The following is an 18,807-nucleotide window of genomic DNA, read 5'->3' as shown; positions in this document are numbered from 1 at the left end:
AAACAAGTTTCTAACAGTGTGCATGGTTTGAACAACCATTCTAACCTTATGTTCACAAACACCCTTAAATTTCCATCAGGAAATGATTAAAATAAAACTTTTCACGTACCTTACACTAATATGAACTATCATTGATGCACAGTTGACGGCAAGTGGGGCGAGTGGAGAGCCTGGGAGCCATGTTCTGTATCATGTGGTGGTGGTACTCAAATGTCTCGTCGAACATGTACTGATCCCGCGCCTGCACATGGAGGAGCTGACTGTGAAGGGGTCAGCGTGCGATCTAGATCATGCAACGAAAAGGGATGTCCCGGTAAATAACTTTAACAAGAACGATCGTATGATCATATCTAGTTCCGTTAATCAATAAACACGAAAATTATATTGAAAAATAAACGCTAATTTTCCCTTTAAATTTGTTGAACGTTAATATGAACATTGCAAAGGCTGACGCAAGGGACAACAAACTAACAAACATAAAAAAAAAAAACAAGCAAACAAACAAGGTCGCCCAAACTTAACAAAGCAACACAGATCACTTATTCTATAAATCGAACCACTTTCCTACTGCGTATTCGTTTGGTTTAGTTTTGCCTCCTGGTCATGGGTAGCGAGCTTGAGAATAATTCCTTTCCTTTAATTTATTTTCATTCTATAATTGGTCGAGAGTAAACTAAAGCGTGTTCATGTCACCTTTAACTGCATTGATCTGCATTGTTTACCTGCATGGGCTGTATAGTCTTGAAATCATACATCCGTGTTATAGCAATGGGTCAATTTCTTCTGCAGTTGATGGAAAATGGACCGATTGGGGAGACTGGGACCTATGCAGTGTCACGTGTGCTGGTGGAACACAGAGTCGATCTCGAACCTGCACCAATCCCCCGCCACGAAATGGAGGCCGGGACTGCAGTGGAGAGAGCGAAGACGTGCGCTCCTGCAATGAACTTCCATGTCCAAGTAATGCCATTTCCGTGTTTATTCGCTGCATAAATGAGGGATTAATACACATTTTGTGCTCGAATGATGGCTAATATAATATTTTTTTTAACTGTTTCCACTACTATGCATGTTTGAACAACTACCTTAACCTTTAGTTCACAGATACCCTAAACTTTCCATCAGGAAATAATTAAAAATAAATATTTTGACTTACCTTACATTAATATAAACTATCATTAAATGTACAGTTGACGGTAGGTGGGCCAAGTGGAGAGCCTGGGAACCATGTTCTGTAACATGTGGGGGTGGTACGCAAATGTCCCGTCGATCATGTACTGATCCAGCGCCCGCGTTTGGAGGAGCTGCTTGTGAAGGGGACAGAGTGCGATCTAGATCATGCAACGAAAGGGGATGTCCTGGTAAATGAACTATTCCCCTACATTTTATAAACGAATACAAATGCCGAACGAAGACACACTGCTTCACTGTCTTATCCAGTTAATTTAAGTCTTTTGCCTCAGCCAATGTCGTGACTGTTTTTTTTTGCCCAGATCCTCTCTTGCATTTTCCCATGACTTCTAGTATGTACTTTAAAAGCGTTATGAATTTTATAAAATAATATTAGTTCTTCATTAAGAAGATCATTTTTAAATTTTCAGTGGGTGGGGGGTTCGATCGATTTTATTTTGGGCTTATTTTAGACAAGGGAACTAAAAGAAGACAATGCATGTTTTCCTTGCTATTCCTCTTTTTCCTAAAACACTCGGTCTGTCCTTAATGCAAAGGTGTAGGTGTTTTGGATGAAGCTTACTAGATGTGGTTGTTTCATGTACGTCACGTTATATTTCTCGTTTAAATTATAAAGTATTCACTGGGAGAACACAGACGTTCATGTGCCCTCTAACTCATGAGATAAATGACACACGCATCCATTTTTCCCCTTTTATGAACCTTATTTTCGGAAACCTTTTGCAAAAAGAAAAAGCAGACATGCAATTGATTATTACCAACCGACATCTTTGGCGTCGCATACTTTTAACTACGGCTTATATATATACACGTTTGCCTTTTTTAAAAAATTTAGTTGATGCCAACTGGTCCGAATGGAGTAAGTTTAGCCCCTGCACCTTGTCTTGTGGAGGTGGAACACATACTCGTACAAGAACATGTACCAACCCACCACCGAAATTCGACGGACAGGACTGCGTAGGAGAGAGTGAGGACGTCCAGCAATGCAATACTCTTCCATGTCCAGGTCAATAACTGAATTTTTCCTGTAATAAGTATCGTGTGAGCATTAAATAAATTTTTGGTTCGACTACACTAGACATCATGGTCACATCATCGCTAGACATCATGGTGACGAAATGTCCAATTGACGTTAAGAGTGAAAGAGACACTGAGTGTTAAAATCAATTACGCACTTATGGTTGATAATCGTCACATTGCCAAAAATGCGTGGCAACATTTATATGTATACCAAGACACTGGGCGCGCCATTTTAGAATTAACAGGGTCTACCTGAACGTCCTGTCAGAGGTGCTATTTTCAACTACCTTGCTAGGCGATTGCAAGATAGGTCGCGCTTATAACACCTATCCTTCCCGCTCTTCTTGCAAAGAAGATTTCGAGACTAGTGCATGGAAAGCATTGCCAATCGTCACCCTTTCATATGCCAATGGCTATGTCATGGTAATTTTCTTTTGAGTGTGTCAGCATGAGGAATTAAAGCGTGCGTTCTTCTTTTGCGCTTATGCTTATGCTCTGTAAAAACCAACCTTATAGAAGACGTTTTCTAATTTTTGATTCTTTTGCATTGCATTTGCATAACACTGATAGTGGACGGAAAGTGGACAGTTTGGGGAAAATGGAGTATTTGTCCTGTTACGTGTGGAGGTGGCGTACAAGACCGCTCCCGAACGTGTACCGATCCTAAACCGGCCTTTGGAGGAGCGCCATGTGTTGGGGCGAGTAAAGAGACGCGATCATGCAGCGAACGACCATGCCCAGGTAATACAATTATACTTCGCTGAAGCTCGCTGTTAAGCTGTCCATTTTAAACCTTTACTTGTGCATTTGTTCATCTATCTATATGTTAAAAAACGGCTCGAATACAACTTTTGTTTCGTTTGTTTTTTACCCTGCAACCGTACGTTGACATAACACATAGCGCAAATGTTGATTGATCTTAAAATTGCTAGATATATATTTTGTCGTTAGTGGTAAAATGACCTCTCGGAAGATAATCAAAGATGTTTAATTGGGTGCATGGGAAAAAAGTGAGGATATTTGGGTGATCATAAACAGTGTGTACTGGTTATCGACTGACTAATACCTAAAACAAGTACCTATCCATCAAGCACAATGCACTGGTGTTGTTTGTCGTTGTTGTTAGTTTCAGTTTGAGCTAGTTTGGTTTGGCATCTGAATGAAACATCGCATTTTTTATAAGCCCACATCAAATATGTGACAGAGGTTTGTAAGCTTTTCGACAGACAAATATATTCTTATTTATTGAATTTGGATCACTGTTCATTCCCTCAGGGGATGGAAGCTGGTCTGCATGGAAGGCCTGGTCTCCTTGTACAGTGACATGCGCAGGAGGAAGGCAAAGTCGATCCCGCTCTTGTACCAATCCTCCACCCACCCATGGAGGAAAAGACTGCTTGGGAAAAAGTGACGAAACGCGGTCCTGTAATCAAATACCTTGTCCAGGTAAATTATTCTTTGCTAACAATATTCCTGAGTGTTGTTTCTTCTTACCACTGTCTGTTCGTTTTACGGACTTATGTCTGGCAAAATGCATAATTGTGTCTATTTTATCTAAACTACAAACGAAGAAGGCATGAAACAGTAACTAATGTGCCATAAATGGACTGCCATAGCTTTAATTAGATCAAAGCATAACTACGATATATTCTTCTACTCGCTACCAAAACTCCTGTTCTTTTGTCTTTTATTGCGGCTTACCTGGTAAGGAAGAGTTACAAGTTATATTTCATTGATTCCCTTATGCTTAAAGCATAATGAGGATAAATTTATTTGAGATTTTCCTTCTTAACTTTCCATCTTAATTTTCTAACAATACTTTTACAGTGGACGGTAGATGGACAAGATGGAGCGACTGGGGCGCATGCCCAGTGAAGTGCGGAGGAGGAACCCAGGCACGATCACGTTCTTGTGCCAATCCCCCGCCGGCCTTTGGTGGAGCAAAGTGCGTTGGAGAGAGACGACAAGTTCAAGCCTGCAATGAACATCCTTGTGAAAGTTAGTTTCATAACATTTTGCTTTACTTAGCATTAAATGTCTTTGTGTTGAATAAAATTCCTTTAATGTAATACCTCTTGCCAGGTATATCCACAAAAGGATGGACTTAGCATTAAATGTCTTTGTGTTGAATAAAATTCCTTTAATGTAATACCTCTTGCCAGGTATATCCACAAAAGGATGAAAAAAGTAGTGTTTCAATAGAAAAGCAAAACAAAACAACAGCGATAACAACAACAAATGTAGCATCACTACTATAAAAGGTCATGTTTAGAGATGGCCCTGGTCCTGACTGAAGGCAATCCAAATAACTAACGATTAAAATCGCACGGAATATCGCCTGATGCTTAGCCGACGTGGTCGTAGGCTGAGTTGGCTAAAATGAGATATTTCGCAAGATTCAGCGAATAATTGTTAAATTATTCAACTTATTATCAAGAAAACGAATTTTACAGCTAGAAAAATTGTGGTTATACAGTTCTTTGCAAGACTTTGGAAGAATTTTGGCAAACTAAGTATATCGCAGGATAAATAAATGTCATGTACGAATGATAGTTACAAAACCTGACGATTTGTAGGCATCGTGACAATTTGTTGAATAATAAGTTTACACATACCTATATGCCATTCCAGAGAGTATATTAAAGATGATTTCCAGTCCGTACTGCGCAGACTCAGGGTTTGTTTTCATTATTGTTTTGAATTCGTACATGAAGTTTTTTAGTTCGCCATTACGGATCGTTTCGTTCAAGAATTCACGATGAGCTAAAACGTCCGTTTGAAATACCGCCGAGCTTCTTTTACTCGTTATTATTGTTTTGCAAGGATATCTGGCGATAATAATGAAGAAAAAGGTAAGTTTTGTCCCGGAATTTTTATTTTTGCTAGTAAACATTCTTCTGTTTGTGAGACTCACAAACATTGCAGGCGGAGACTGCGCAGTACGGACTGGAAATCATCTTTAATATCATGTTTTTTCTTGTGGCTCATTTCACGCAGTTGACGGTAACTGGGCCAGATGGAGGAGTTGGAGCATATGTACCAAGACTTGCGGTGGAGGAACTCAGGACCGAACACGAACCTGCACCAACCCCCCACCGGCTCACGGTGGCAGAGATTGTCCTGGAAAGAACAAGGAAGCTCGCTCTTGCAATAACCTTCCATGTCCAGGTAAATATTTGTCAACAATAAGTAGCTTATTACAAGCAAGAAATATCCATTTTTTAAGTTCGCGATAATCATTATGATATGGTCAAAGCTAAATCCGATGACGTGTGTCTAAAACTTGATTTTCCTAGATGAGTGAAAACTGTTATACTTTATTTTTTTTACAGTGTAGTGATGGTTAACATATATTCAGTTGCAAGCCAATGTTTTTCAAACACAACGCTTTAGAAAGACTTGCGACTCTTTATTATGCCTGTTGCTACAGGGAGTTTTTTTAACATTAATTTTTAAGTAAAAGTATACGTTATTTCTAAGAATAAGCGCTTGAGAAAGCGATCACCCACTTCGGACTAAAAAGAAAATAAGCGCCTCCGTCAAACAAGCCTCCTTCTTACCTCCCCCCCCCCCCCCCCCGAGATTGAAAGGATTTAAAACGATGACAAGGCGATTAGATCGTGTTTGTGTTACTATGTGCAAAGGAGACAACTAAACAATATAAAGCAATAAAAGAACTATTTGCTAAAGTTGTGCCTTTTGCTATTTGTATAGTGGACGGCAAATGGGCGGCGTGGAAAGCCTGGGGCAGATGTTCGCGCTCTTGTGGTGGAGGAACACAAGTTCGATCTCGTACTTGCTCCAATCCCCCACCGGCGTATCGTGGATCGAGTTGTCCTGGGAGGAGTTCAGAAACACAATCATGCAATGAAGATATTCCGTGCCCAGGTAAAGGAAATAATTTAGTTACATAGAAGACCTATAGCCCATGATACAAGACTTCCTATCGTATAATTTTATAAGTTATAAGGTCTTTGAAAGAGTGCATAAAATGTACAGGAAAGCGCCATACTACATATATTCCATCGAGGAAGTTGAAACATAAATAAACAAACAAGTAATTTGCTTGCAGTTGGTTAATGTTCTATTCTTTTTCATCCATCTCGCCGTTACTTTTTAAAGTTCAATTTATCTTTCATCTGTTGTTTTGTTGTTCGTACTGCACCTTGTGTTTGCGAGTTTTTAAAGCTTTATTAAGCTCCCTTAGTTAGCTTGGAATGCTTTTACTTAAGCATGCATTTCTATCACTTTTATTGGGCGGTGAAACCACATGATGCTTTCGATTTAAACGAGTCTGCTTCTTCTGGAAGTCTAGTGAGAAACATAAGTCTGGCCATGTGTAACATTTATAAAATAACGCCTTTCTTCCATTCACACAGTTAACGGTGGCTGGTCCTACTGGAGTGGCTGGGGGCGCTGCTCTGTGACGTGTGGATCCGGAATACTGTATCGATACAGGACTTGTACCAATCCCCCGCCAACCCATGGTGGATCACAGTGTGTTGGGCATGATAGAGAAAGTTACTACTGCGATAGAAAAGCCTGCCCAGGTAAAACACTTGTTATATTAGATGAAACGAGTCCAAAATCGAATAAAGCCTCTAAAAAGATTGTTTCACCTGCATAAAGATAACAGATACCGTGCTCGCTTTAAGTAAAGGTGAAAAAGAACGGATAAATATAATCACAGAATATAAGACACTTAAGATATTAGAGAACATCGGCCTATGGACTTGTTAGTCAACTAAAAAAACGTCTACATTGCTACAAGTCCTATACGGCCGGAAGATGTCCAAGTTTCAGTGAATGAATGAATGAACGAACGAACGAACGAACGAACGAACGAACGAACGAACGAACGAACGAACGAACGAACGAACGAATGAATGAATGAATGAACGAACGAACGAACGAACGAATGAATGAATGAATGACTTTATTAAAGCGTCAGTAGTATTAAGGTTATAAAAACTAATTGGGGAGAAGCATTAATTGGCTAAGAGTATTTCTACTCCCCCCAAGATGGGATTCTAATCCAACGCAGGGTTTCCCCCTAGCAATTAACATGCGCCATAACTCATTTATTTTTCATTGTGTTTAGTCGATGGCGCTTGGGCTCAGTGGGGTCGCTGGAGCCGATGTTCAGCGACATGTTCCGGTGGAATAAGACGCCGTGAGAGAGATTGCACCAACCCGCGCCCTTCAAATGGTGGTAAAGATTGCCCTGGAGACAGGATGGAAGAAGTCAAGTGCAATACAAAACAGTGTGCAGGTAGGACTTGTATGAAGATTCTGACTATTACAGGCTTGCAATCAATTTCATATGACAGAGGAAATAATAGCCCGGAGAGGAACCTACTCATGAACACGAAAGGGCCATACCCTTTTTTCTGACGATGGCATCACAACTGGGAGTAACAAAATAGGCAACGTTAATCCTTACCACAGATGGATCGAAAACTTGCGTAAAAGGGGTCAAAACGAAACAGTTATACTACTGAACTATTGGTTTATAAAAGGACCTGGATGGGAATTACAAAAGCTAACAAATGGCCAAATGTCTCTGATAGACGTCTTTGGCAAATTTCAAAATTCTGACCGACTGACAATTCATCGTCTTTGCAAACTCAAGAACAAACCCCATTTTTTTTACCTACGTAACCCACTTAGATTATTAGATGACAATGAACGCACAGGTTGTTATTAAGAAACCCTTTTCAAGCAACAATCTCGGACTAAACTGTTGAGACACTTTGCTAATTTTCACTAATTTTGGTACCTCAGTTCATTTTTCCAGCCCTACCCCCTTCCCCCATTTCAATGTTGTCAATGTTGTCGTGTTATGGAAACAAAGCCTGGTGAATTGCAAACCCCATAAAACAGCATTGAGTAGGGGGAGAGGGGGATAAGATCTTTTTAACCAGCTTGCAAGTTAAGACATTTGCGAAAAAAATGTGAAGTACGTTTGTCTCAACTGGTTTCGTCCGGTATTGAAGAATAGAGCCAAAGTTTCAAATTTTAAGTCGCTTTTTATTGCACAGTGAACGGTAAATGGGGTCGATGGACTAGATGGAGTGCATGTTCGAAAACCTGTGGGTATGGAAAACGAATGAGGTTCCGAGAATGCAACAACCCCCCACCGGCAAACGGAGGAAGAGATTGCTACGGCAGTAAGGTAGCAATGGTTTACTGTAACACGCATTTACCCTGTCAAGGTGAGCTTACTGTAGGCTAAAATAACAAATAAACTTTCTGCAGGAGGCAAACCAAACAGACTAAAAGTATCAAATTTGTTACAATAAGCAAAATGTCTTCTCCTGGTTGTATTATATCTAATGTAATATAGCTTCTAACATTATAGTTCATGCAGACGGTGTCCGGCGATCCTCTGGCAGGTTTGATTACGTTTGTATTTGGCGTTTGTCTCCGAGGCAACTAAACATAGAAAACAAAATGGTAGTACTGTTACGAATGGATTCGGTTTGGTGAAGTAAACGTTTACCAGACTGAACGCAGGATTCTCGGTAACACAACAATTTTACTAAATTTCAGCTTTAACATGTCGCACCCTTCGACAATCAACTCAAGACACTTCTCGTCCAAAGTTCTTCTCGGAAAGTCTCTTCACGTGACGTAAACGAAAGTCTAAAAATAAATATCCTCGTGGGAAAATACGTCACATGGACAATGTCACGAACAATGTCACGCTCAGTTTCGGAAGTAACATAGCCTGCGTAGCAGGCGTCTGTGTAGTTTTTCCTCGCGTGGCCCTCTCGCGCCTTTCGCGTTTCTCCCATACGCGCGCTAGAAACTAACGACGCCTGCCACGCAGGCTAGAAGTAACACAATTTTTTGTAACAAGTACTAATGATGATGATGATCTGGAGTGCAATACAATTCTAGTAAAATTCTAAGGTAAAAAATAAAAAAAAGGCAAAAAAGACAAAAATTCTACTAATCCAGTAAAGAAAGAGTCTTGGTCTATTATAGGTCTTTGTCTCGATCAAGATAAATAAGTTATAGGCTGTACAGGACATGAGAGTGGCAAACGGTTTAAAAGACTGACAACTTCATCTTAAAAAGTATTAGCAAATCGGTGTTCTTTAAAATTGTATGCCTTTGCTTGATCGCAGGTCTTGGTTATGTTCATAAATCTGGGAAGTCAGGGTCGTATACCACAACCGACTCGCTATTGCTTGGAAAGCAACATTCACACCTTTTTTTATTTCATATTCTTTTTCAGTGACCTGTAACGTTCCTCTTGACTTCGCCATCCTCGTGGATACCTCGGGTAGCATTTCAAGGCGAAATTTCAAGCTTCTGTTACGCTTTATTCGAAGCATCGTAGATGGTTTCGAAGTGTCAGAAGATCATACCCACATTGCAATTATTGAATACAGCACTAAGGCTACGGTGCAGCTCAAATTCAATGACCTTCCTGGAAGTAGTTTAAATAAACAAAATGTGAGAAGCAGAGTGAGGGCAATTCCACACCAGCGAGGCTTTACCTATATCGACAAAGCTTTGCTACTAGCGAATGAACAAGTGTTTACTCTTGAGGCTGGAATGAGACCTGATGTGAGACAGGTAAGGAGCTTGATTTGCAAATGACAACAATGCTGAGCCTTCGTTCTTTGTCTTCTTGACGAGGTCTAAAAACAAGAAGACCGAAACGTCTGCTTTGGCTGGCAACGCCCAGGAGGCACTACAAGATAAGATATTTAGCAAAATATTCCACGAGAGCGTGTTGAATATGAGATGGTAGATAGCCAACGAGGCGCGTGGGCCGAGTTGGCTATAACGATCTCATATTTAACAAGTGCGAGGCGCGTGGGCCGAGTTGGCTATAACGATCTCATATTTAACAAGTGCGAGTAGAATAATTGTTTTATTTAAAACACCCACAGAATTGCAATATTTGAGCTCCCCGGCTGTTCTCGCTGACGCGTACACCTATCATTTTTATGGTCCATGAAATATGATCTCATATACAATGGCCTATAAACCATTCAAACTCAGGAATTGCAATATACCATGGCTAGTTTTCAATAAATGCTGGTATACATGATCGGTCCTTGTTGTAACTTTTTCCCTGGCCTGATACAATAAACAAGTTTTGTTGGTTTTGTTTGTTTGTTTGTTTGTTTGTTACTCTTTCGTAACTAGGTTTTATTTGATTCTTTTGCTAGGTGGCTCTTGTGATGACGGACGGAGAACAAACATTGGACGAGAGCTCTGAAAAGACCGTCAACGAGATTCTTGCCGAAGCTGCGCAAACTCTTAAAGACAAAAACGTGCATATCATCTCTCTTGGAATTGGACAGAGGGTAAACAAATCAAGTTTGGAAACAATCGCAACTGGAGACAACGTTTACTACGCAAAAACGTTCAGTGCACTCAGACAGCTTGTGCGAAAATTGAGAAAAGGATCTTGTATTGGTAAGGGGACTGAACAAGCCACCTGAACTTATATTAAGCCCTTGGACGGTCCTGAGCTGTCGCATAAAAAACGAAGCATCGAAGATATTTGGGCATCTTAGGTAGCGGGAAGGTAGTATAGGTACCGGGGGGTACTCCTTATGGTGAACTATACGGCGGGGAGACTCCGCACAAAATGGCCTTTTTGGGTATACCTTTTTCAGGTTGGAATATATAAAAGGGTAAAGAAAGTGTAGGAAAGGGTAGGGGAAAATGTTATCCAGGTAGTTAAAAGGTCGTTTCAAAAATTCTCAACCGTACCCACCCACAGACCCACCTAACGGTGGATCCATCGGCGTATCTTAAAGGGTTACTCTAGTAAAATGTTTAGATAAAGGGATGTAGTCCATGGAAGGTATTTGAAAAGGAACATATAAGGGTAAAGGCTTGGACCATGTGGCGAAGCCTCCCCGTAGAAAACTTTGTTAGTTCCTTCCCCCATCCTGTAAAGGTACTGTCCTTAAAAATATTATTCTTTTTATTTTGAATTTGGAGCAATAATCGTCTTTCAATGCAATAGATATAAACCATTCCCAGTATAGATAACAAACAATCGTCGGAAACGTGAATTTATCAAGCAATTGTGAAAAATATCATGAAAATACTACAGGGAATTATTGCGTTAAATGATGTGCTGGTACTCCTGAACGATTATGGGGATCCCCCCCCCCCCCCCCGGCCCTCATTATTTCAAAGTTTGAGTTCTTATAACAGTTCACATAATCGTTTAACTTCGGTTATTGCTTATTCCGTTCTTTTTTTCAGTTACTGCAGCGGGCCGTCAGTACAAATACATCTACCAAGACTAGACTGCCAATCAAGTAAAACTCCCTTCGGAGATAATTGGTCATCCTTGAATCCAACAGATATTAAGATATTTTCTATTTTATATTCCACGAGCATCTTCTGTATAATAACGGACAAAGCAGAGTAGTGGTTGCATTAAAGTACAACTTGTATTAACATAAATTTAGCCGAGATTTTGGAGTTTTCGATTCCGTTTTCCAGTTTGTTTTGCTGGAGCTCCAAATCGCCGGTTTGAACGTAGTCACGCATGTGCTGTTGGATGTTTGAAGAATGACTGTTATCCTATTGTAATACGCACAAAGAGGTTATAATCTGCGACTGGACTGGGAACACATCAGCTATAATCCACACAAGTAGGGTGCGAACATTAAATCTGGGGATCTCGATAAAAGATATATTTTGCGCGAGAAAATACGTAAGTTAGAAACTAATAATGATAAAGAATTATGACAATTTGTGACCCAAGGATCGACCGATCGACTAGCCTGTTCTAGGCGTTCGGTAAGTCGGGAAGCGGCGCAAAGAACGGTGAGCGAAAAAATGGCGAGGGGGACTAAGGCGAGGGAGCTCGCACCCCCCTTTTTCGCTCGCCGTTCTTCGCGTCGCTTCTCAACTAACCGAACGCCTGGAACAGGCTACCGATCGACCGAATGCCCTCACCAACAATACTTCTATTGTGTATGGTCGTAAAAATAATATTAAAGAAATGTTATTGTATAAAAGTTAAGTTAAAAAGAAGATAAGATATAAATGTACCTATTTACAAGACAGTGTGAAGGTTAATTGGCTACAGGTATGAAGACTTGACTTGTTACCGTTTAGTTACTGGCGCTGTTTTCATTCCATGAAATGTGTGGCGCGCCGTCTCACTCTGGATTATAGAATATATCATATACATACCTTAAACCTTTCATCAGTGTAACGGTTTTAACATTAGTTCCACGAATATACTGCAATTTTTTATTTCAATGACTGCCAAGAAACCGTGGCATCGCGTAAACCTATACGTCAACTCTCTCTAAAACGGTCTAAAACGGACACCTTCCGGACCGATCCCAGCTGTCCGTCTTATAGCCTGCGTTGCAGACGAACAAAACCCCGGTAATTTTAACCAATTTCAATGAATATTGCATAAATTGTCCAAGTTGGTGGTACAGATCATCGTAAATCGGCAAATTTACGACCTTATTTGATATTCCAGCTAGTTTAAAAGAACAACGGCGTGAGCTGATTGCACTTAAATTAGGCCAGACTATAGTTCGAAGAGTGTTCTTTCTAGGTCCGAGATCTCCGATGAAAATAAGTTGAGTAAAAAATGTGTTTTCGGCTGCATTCCAGAGGCGGTACTAGTTGCACGCCTTGTGAAAATATTTGTATTCTATACACGAGTCGAAAACTTAAACTCATAGAACTGCTCTCGCGCGCTACACATCGCCAAGAAAACGGCATAAAAACAAACCTTAACAATGCGGAAATAATTCTACAGTCAACTCTCGCCTTGCGGACACCCCGCTATTACGGACGCTCAATATTACGGACAAAATTCAGATCCCCGGCGAAAGTTATAGAGGTTTTACTGGAAATGACTCCCGCTATTACGGACTCTCGCTATTACGGAATTACGGACACTTTCGTGGTACCAAAAGAACAATTTTATTGTTTTGACTCTCGATAAAGCGGACACCATGAACTTCTCACATAACATTATTGCAGAAGTCTTTTGCAATAATTATTTTTGCAATTATTTTTGCTTCAATTGCTTCAGTAGCTGTATACCAGACTTTGCTTTTTCACTTCAGCTTGCGCCCTTTTCTTTCAGACGACTCCTTTTGAGAGATCAAACCCTCAAACCCTCGACCATTGTCATTCTCCATACCTAACGACTACTGAGTCTTTTCACCGTGTTGATAAGCTCGTCATAGTCCATACTATTTAACCTATGTTAACGCCATTTTTTTCCTCACACCCCGCTATTACGGACTCTCGCTATTACGGACACTAAACGAAGTCCCAAGCGTGTCCGCTATAACGAGAGTTGACTGTACTTCATTTTATTACAATTACGAGTCGTAAAAACCGATTTTAGAACGCTTAAATATTGAATATTTTCATGAGCATGCTGTGACCTCACAAACATAGGATGGTAAGCCTGTGGTAAACCTCTTTGAACCATCCGTGGCCCGAGCGCCTCTACATTTAATCATATGCAATTTGGAACCACAAATGCCACTTTCTAGGGGAGGTGTATGGAATGTCACGTGCGACACATGATGGACTCATATTCATGAGCTCAGGAATGAGGTGTAAACAAACAAAATTCCATACACCTCCCCTAGAAAGTGGCTTTTTGTTTCCAAAGCATTGATTAAATGCAGGGCGCTCGGGCCGCGCATGGTTCGTAGAGGTTTGCCACTGGAATATTGTCGTTTTACCGGGGAAAAGATGTAACATTGGGTACTTTTTCGGTATGCATTTTTATAGTGACTATCGAAGCCTTTGAATTTGAGGCGTTTTGGGTGAAAAAAAAGGTAAACTTTGAGAATTACAGCTCATTTCATGAAGACGGGTCGGCATTCTGACGGAGAAAGTGTGCCACCTTTCGCGCTTTCGCTTCGCTTTGATAGTGTTTTTCTCCTCTTAACGGCCTTCGGCCGAACGTAACATAGGACTAAAACGCTTAATACGGCCCAGGAACGCGAAAAACACCACACACGAGTCGATTAACATTTAATTCACCTTTATTGAAATATATTTAGAACGAGATTCATTTAGAAATGTAATTTTCAGAGCTTTATTCATAACTCTCATAGATTTCATGGCTGTGAACGATTATTAACCACGAAGACATAGGGTAGTCTGCCTGTGGTCAAAACTGCATTTGTCACAGCCTGCGTAACAGGCGCTGTGTGGATTTTTTGGCGCGCATCTAATTTCGTTTCAATTTAAGACCCGTTAAGATTCTAGAAGTTCTGCGGATTGAAAGAGACAAAAATCATAATGAAACGAAACAATGCCTGTGAAACCTTCTCGCGTTAATCCATAAAGGTGAAAGGTTTCACATTTTTTGTTTTGTTTAATTAGATATTTTCCCTCCTGTTTCTTGGCCCGTTGTAACTTTGAATAGAACAGCGTACCACGGTGCACACCTGAATGGCTATATCAGCTACCTTACAATATATTTTTTTAAAAAAAGGAGAGCTAGGAAACCAAATAAAAATAAACCATAAATAGACCAAATAGGAAAAGAATTTTGTTTTATTACATTCATTTATCACGTCTACTCGGGCTGCCTGTGACAAAAACCAACCCTTCCAAAATGCCAGTCACAACTTCTCCACTTTCGTCCACTGACTCCACTGGCCACTTTTGTCAGATAGACTTTCTCAAAGTCGCTCGCTTCTCGTTTCCGGTTAGGTGGTAGTCAAGTCTGGTTGCCAGGTAGCCTCCTACGTAGACGTTCTTTGGGCTCGTCGCGCGTTAACCTGCGATCCGGCGTTTTTTTGTTTTTGTTTTTTTCTCTTTCCTACCGCCGCGAAAAAAAGAACCCCTGATCGCAGGTTAGTCACGCGTTTTCCCCCCAGAAACGCGTGACGAGCCCGGATGTAGGAGGCTAGTTGCCAGGCCGTGACGTTTTTTGCACCATTCAAAAAAAATATTGAATGTTCTTCGTGTTATTTGCCTCAGGTAAGGAGACTTCTAGAAATATAAAAGGCGCAACGACAAAAATAGTTTCTAATTCTATCTGAAGAAGTTTATATTCTGCCACAAAGCACGCTTGTTCTAATACGATCAACGACGGATGCTGTCTGGCTCCTGCTGTTTCGTGCTCTTGCTGTAAAACACGTAGGCTCGATTTCCGCCGAACAGCGGCTGGTAATATAATCGAGCCAAAAAATACGTATAAAGAATTTCATGCAAAACTGAGAAGATTCGTCAAGACATTTATCTGCGTTATATGGGAACTATAGCAGTCGGAGAAATAATAAACATCAAGCAATGCCCGAATATAAAGCAATAACCTTTTTACTTTATATTGTACGATTGATTAATTATTAAAGAACTACAGGAACTTGCGAGTATTTAACCGCCAGACAATCTAAACAAAGGGTTTATTAAACTATTAAAGTCCCTTGTGTATCGGATTTCCATGTAAGAGCTTGTTTGTGTGTAACACATTACAGCGAGCCGCGGGGAATAAGCTTCGGTTCTCCGTTCATGTCAAGGAGTTGGCTTGGAAATCCTCTTTCTCTCCGCGTTATGAAGATTCTTCTCGTCATATCGCTGGTGCTGTGGGAAATTGGACAAGCTCGTGGTCGTAAGTATTGTCATTAGGCACTACTCCATTACAAATTTGGGCAATTTGTGGCATTTCATCGCGTTTACAAGCGGCAGCATACAGCACATTTCCGTTCAATATTTGGAGGCCGATCGCTTTGCAGGCCGATCGCTTTGGTCATGTGCTGTTTGTTTTCATTTTGCAAGGCTTAGCGTGGTTTAAGTGGTCATTGATTGACTGAGCTCGTAGTTACTCAAGAAAGTAGATTTACATCAGGCCACTATCGTGACGGGTTTAATCAATGTATGACATGATTAAATTTTGGCTTGGATTTTAAGAAATTTGTGCGGGAACTAAGGCTTGCATAATGAAAATACAACTGCTCATCAAAGGGTCGACAAGCTCATGTCGCAATACGATATTGATCGATAAGTTGTGAGTGTTGAAAGCGAGAGGACGGGCGACATCACAAAGGATATTTGTATCGCGGTGCCTTTGCTCTCGACGCGAGGATTTGATCTGAATCTCCCACTACTTAAAACTTATAATCCAGACCTTCTCAAGTGCCTTCCGGCAAACAAACATGCACTTACGCTTGTCGCATGAAAAGCACTGTGAACTACGTATCAATCGCATCGATATAAAGCTCTTTTCAAACGTGGATCTCACTGTTAAAGTTAGAGGTTCTTAGACCTCCATGTGTCTTTCAAACTGGTATTTGACGGTGAAGACACCCGGTAGGTAATATCGGGTATCGAATGTTGGCGATGTATAGAGAATTTTGCTGGCGGGAAACAAGGACCAGACAAATGTGAGAGAGCTGAAATGTTTTTATTGCAAAGCGATGGGCGACTGAAAAAATATTTAGCGAAAAGTTTTTATGACTTGTTTTCCGATAAGTCAGGTATATGCCTCCTCGAACCAGCCCGAGATTTTAATTGATCTCACGCCGTGCATGACATGAGGTTTGTTTACGGATGATATGTTTCAAAAATAATAATGTGGCCACTTTATAATCCTTTTAAAATAATTGAGGAATTCAATAACTGAAATCAAATGAAGAAAGAAGAAAGATATGTGACCCTTTCACCTTATTCGTATTTGCTTTAGAATGAATTAAACAGAAGATATTTTCATAAAGAGAATTTTTTCTCACCATCCACATATATTCCAGGAAAGTCGTGCGTAAAAGAAGTGGGCGAGATCAAGGAATCGCTAGCGAGCGAAGCTGACTCGATCCTCTCCTCGCACGATATTCCCAAGATGTTCTCCTTCTGACTGACTTTTTAATGAGATCAATGCATATTGTTTTGTTGAGTTCATTAGAATCAGACGAAAGGTGTAAACTTACATGTATCGGCGATTTTATCGATTTCCGCCGGTGTCCAGCGAGCGTCGAAGCGAGCGGGATAACAGCGCGATCAACGGGCGTGCGCTGACTTTGGTTCGGTGTGAAGGTCTCACCTGACCGCTCGTGGTCGCACGTAGACCATGCTCTGTCTCGTTCTCAGTGGTCTTTTATGAGAAAAAAAGTAAGATGCACAGTTTTCTAATAACAGACAAACTGTTGGACAACAAATTGATTGCAAGCGGCTAGTACTATAGCCTGCGTTGCATATACCGGGGTTTTGTTCGTCTGCAACGCAGGCTACTAGTACTACAGCAGGAGGGCAAAATTTATTGACCGATATTTCAACTAGCAGAATACTGAGAGCCTGGAACAGGTTATCTTCAAGGCCAGTACCGTAACTACGGTGAAACCTCGATATAACGAAGGGCAAAGGGACTGGGAAAATTTGTTCGCTAAAACAAAGTTTCGTTTTGTCGAGGTACTTCCTGCTTTCTCATACGTTTTTACTATTACTCCCGGCATAGTCAATCGAACGTTCGAAAATCGAACACAATCGAACTCAATCGAACTCAATCCGTGGATTGAGTTCGATTGAGTTTGGCAATGGAACGAAATCGAACACCAGACTTTCAGTGAGTTCGATTTCCGAACAAATCGAACTCAATCGAACTTAATCCATCTGATTGTGTTCGATTGAGTTCGGAAACCGAACTCAATCGAATTGGCTCTGGTATTAAATCAAATACAAAGCAAGCCCATCAAAGCAGGTTTTTCTCGTGCTTTTTGACAATTTATTCAATAACAGAAACCCCAATTAAAAACCTTCCAAGAGAACAGATAAGAACAGAATAAAGCTATCATTATTCCCGAGGGCGTATTTCGAAATTGTACCCTTTCCTTTTTAGCTAACTTACAATTGCGGCAAGACAACTCGAAGTGTTACTTTTATGCAAAAATACAAGCAAATTACTAACCGCGACACAGGCAACGGCATACAGTAGATGGATGATTATGAAAAATATCTTTTACTAACTATATACACGATTCTCTCAAATTCATCTTGGGCCGTTAACAGTGACCAAGAGAGTAAGAGGTGAACGAGCGTCAGTATACCAAGCAGTATACACGCGTATTGGATGTATGGGAGCATCTTATAATTACTGCCAGGATAGAATCGAAAGGATAAATAGTAAATGCAACAGTAAAAAATTTTTTTTTCCTCAGGTCAAAATCAAAGTAAATGATCAGATGTTCGTGTACATTTATTTCTTGAGTGTCAAGAGTTGTCTTGCCCCGAGGTGACCTAATTGTCCGCGCTCGTTTACAATTCGGAATGCACGACCTTTCTCGCCTATTTTCATTCAAACCTTGAAAATTTTGCCATCTATTACGTCAAAGCGGCATTCATTCCTGGTAGCCTTTACTACGCATTTGAAGCTTACAATCCACAGCGCATCTAAAGCCATTTCTGCGGTATTTCTTCGTTTACGAAAAACACGTGTGCTACACTCCGGGCTGAAGTAACTCGAGCTTCCAAGTTCTCGTTATGGATTTTCAACGCCTGTTTTACACAATTTACGAGTTCGAAAATCGAACGTTCGAATGGGTTCGATTGATTTTTTTTCTTTTCGGCGAGTTCGATTTCGTTCGATTGTCGAACTCCATGAATTGAGTTCGATTGAGT

The 18,807-nt window shown here is 40.6% G+C and overlaps 2 protein-coding genes across 17 annotated transcripts in view; both read left to right on the top strand.

Annotated features, from left to right (window-relative positions):
• Positions 1 to 12,262, top strand: part of LOC144661311 (SCO-spondin-like) — a 28,156-nt gene extending 15,894 nt beyond the window's left edge. For 6 of the 7 annotated variants that reach the window (XM_078522029.1, XM_078522028.1, XM_078522026.1 and 3 more), the window contains 15 exons: positions 143 to 313; positions 790 to 960; positions 1,191 to 1,361; positions 2,027 to 2,197; positions 2,782 to 2,952; positions 3,487 to 3,657; positions 4,039 to 4,209; positions 5,209 to 5,379; positions 5,926 to 6,099; positions 6,591 to 6,761; positions 7,313 to 7,483; positions 8,253 to 8,426; positions 9,455 to 9,798; positions 10,401 to 10,650; positions 11,455 to 12,262. In XM_078522029.1, coding sequence (XP_078378155.1) covers positions 143 to 313; positions 790 to 960; positions 1,191 to 1,361; positions 2,027 to 2,197; positions 2,782 to 2,952; positions 3,487 to 3,657; positions 4,039 to 4,209; positions 5,209 to 5,379; positions 5,926 to 6,099; positions 6,591 to 6,761; positions 7,313 to 7,483; positions 8,253 to 8,426; positions 9,455 to 9,798; positions 10,401 to 10,650; positions 11,455 to 11,498 — 2,696 coding nt within the window. In that variant the 3' untranslated portion in view covers positions 11,499 to 12,262. The remainder of the gene's footprint in view (positions 1 to 142; positions 314 to 789; positions 961 to 1,190; positions 1,362 to 2,026; positions 2,198 to 2,781; positions 2,953 to 3,486; positions 3,658 to 4,038; positions 4,210 to 5,208; positions 5,380 to 5,925; positions 6,100 to 6,590; positions 6,762 to 7,312; positions 7,484 to 8,252; positions 8,427 to 9,454; positions 9,799 to 10,400; positions 10,651 to 11,454) is intronic. The other variant, XM_078522025.1, reaches the window with a different exon arrangement.
• Positions 12,263 to 15,650: 3,388 nt separating this feature from the next.
• Positions 15,651 to 18,807, top strand: part of LOC144661308 (uncharacterized) — a 63,452-nt gene continuing 60,295 nt past the window's right edge. For all 10 annotated transcript variants that reach the window (XM_078522017.1, XM_078522014.1, XM_078522020.1 and 7 more), the window contains exon 1: positions 15,651 to 15,811. In XM_078522017.1, coding sequence (XP_078378143.1) covers positions 15,712 to 15,811 — 100 coding nt within the window. In that variant the 5' untranslated portion in view covers positions 15,651 to 15,711. The remainder of the gene's footprint in view (positions 15,812 to 18,807) is intronic.

The sequence above is a fragment of the Oculina patagonica genome, chromosome 7 (assembly GCF_052425735.1).
Source record: "Oculina patagonica isolate OP01 chromosome 7, crgOcupat, whole genome shotgun sequence".
Lineage (NCBI taxonomy): Eukaryota > Metazoa > Cnidaria > Anthozoa > Scleractinia > Oculinidae > Oculina > Oculina patagonica.
The sequence above is the reverse complement of the archived record's forward strand: the minus strand, read 5'-3'. Positions and strand labels throughout refer to the sequence as shown.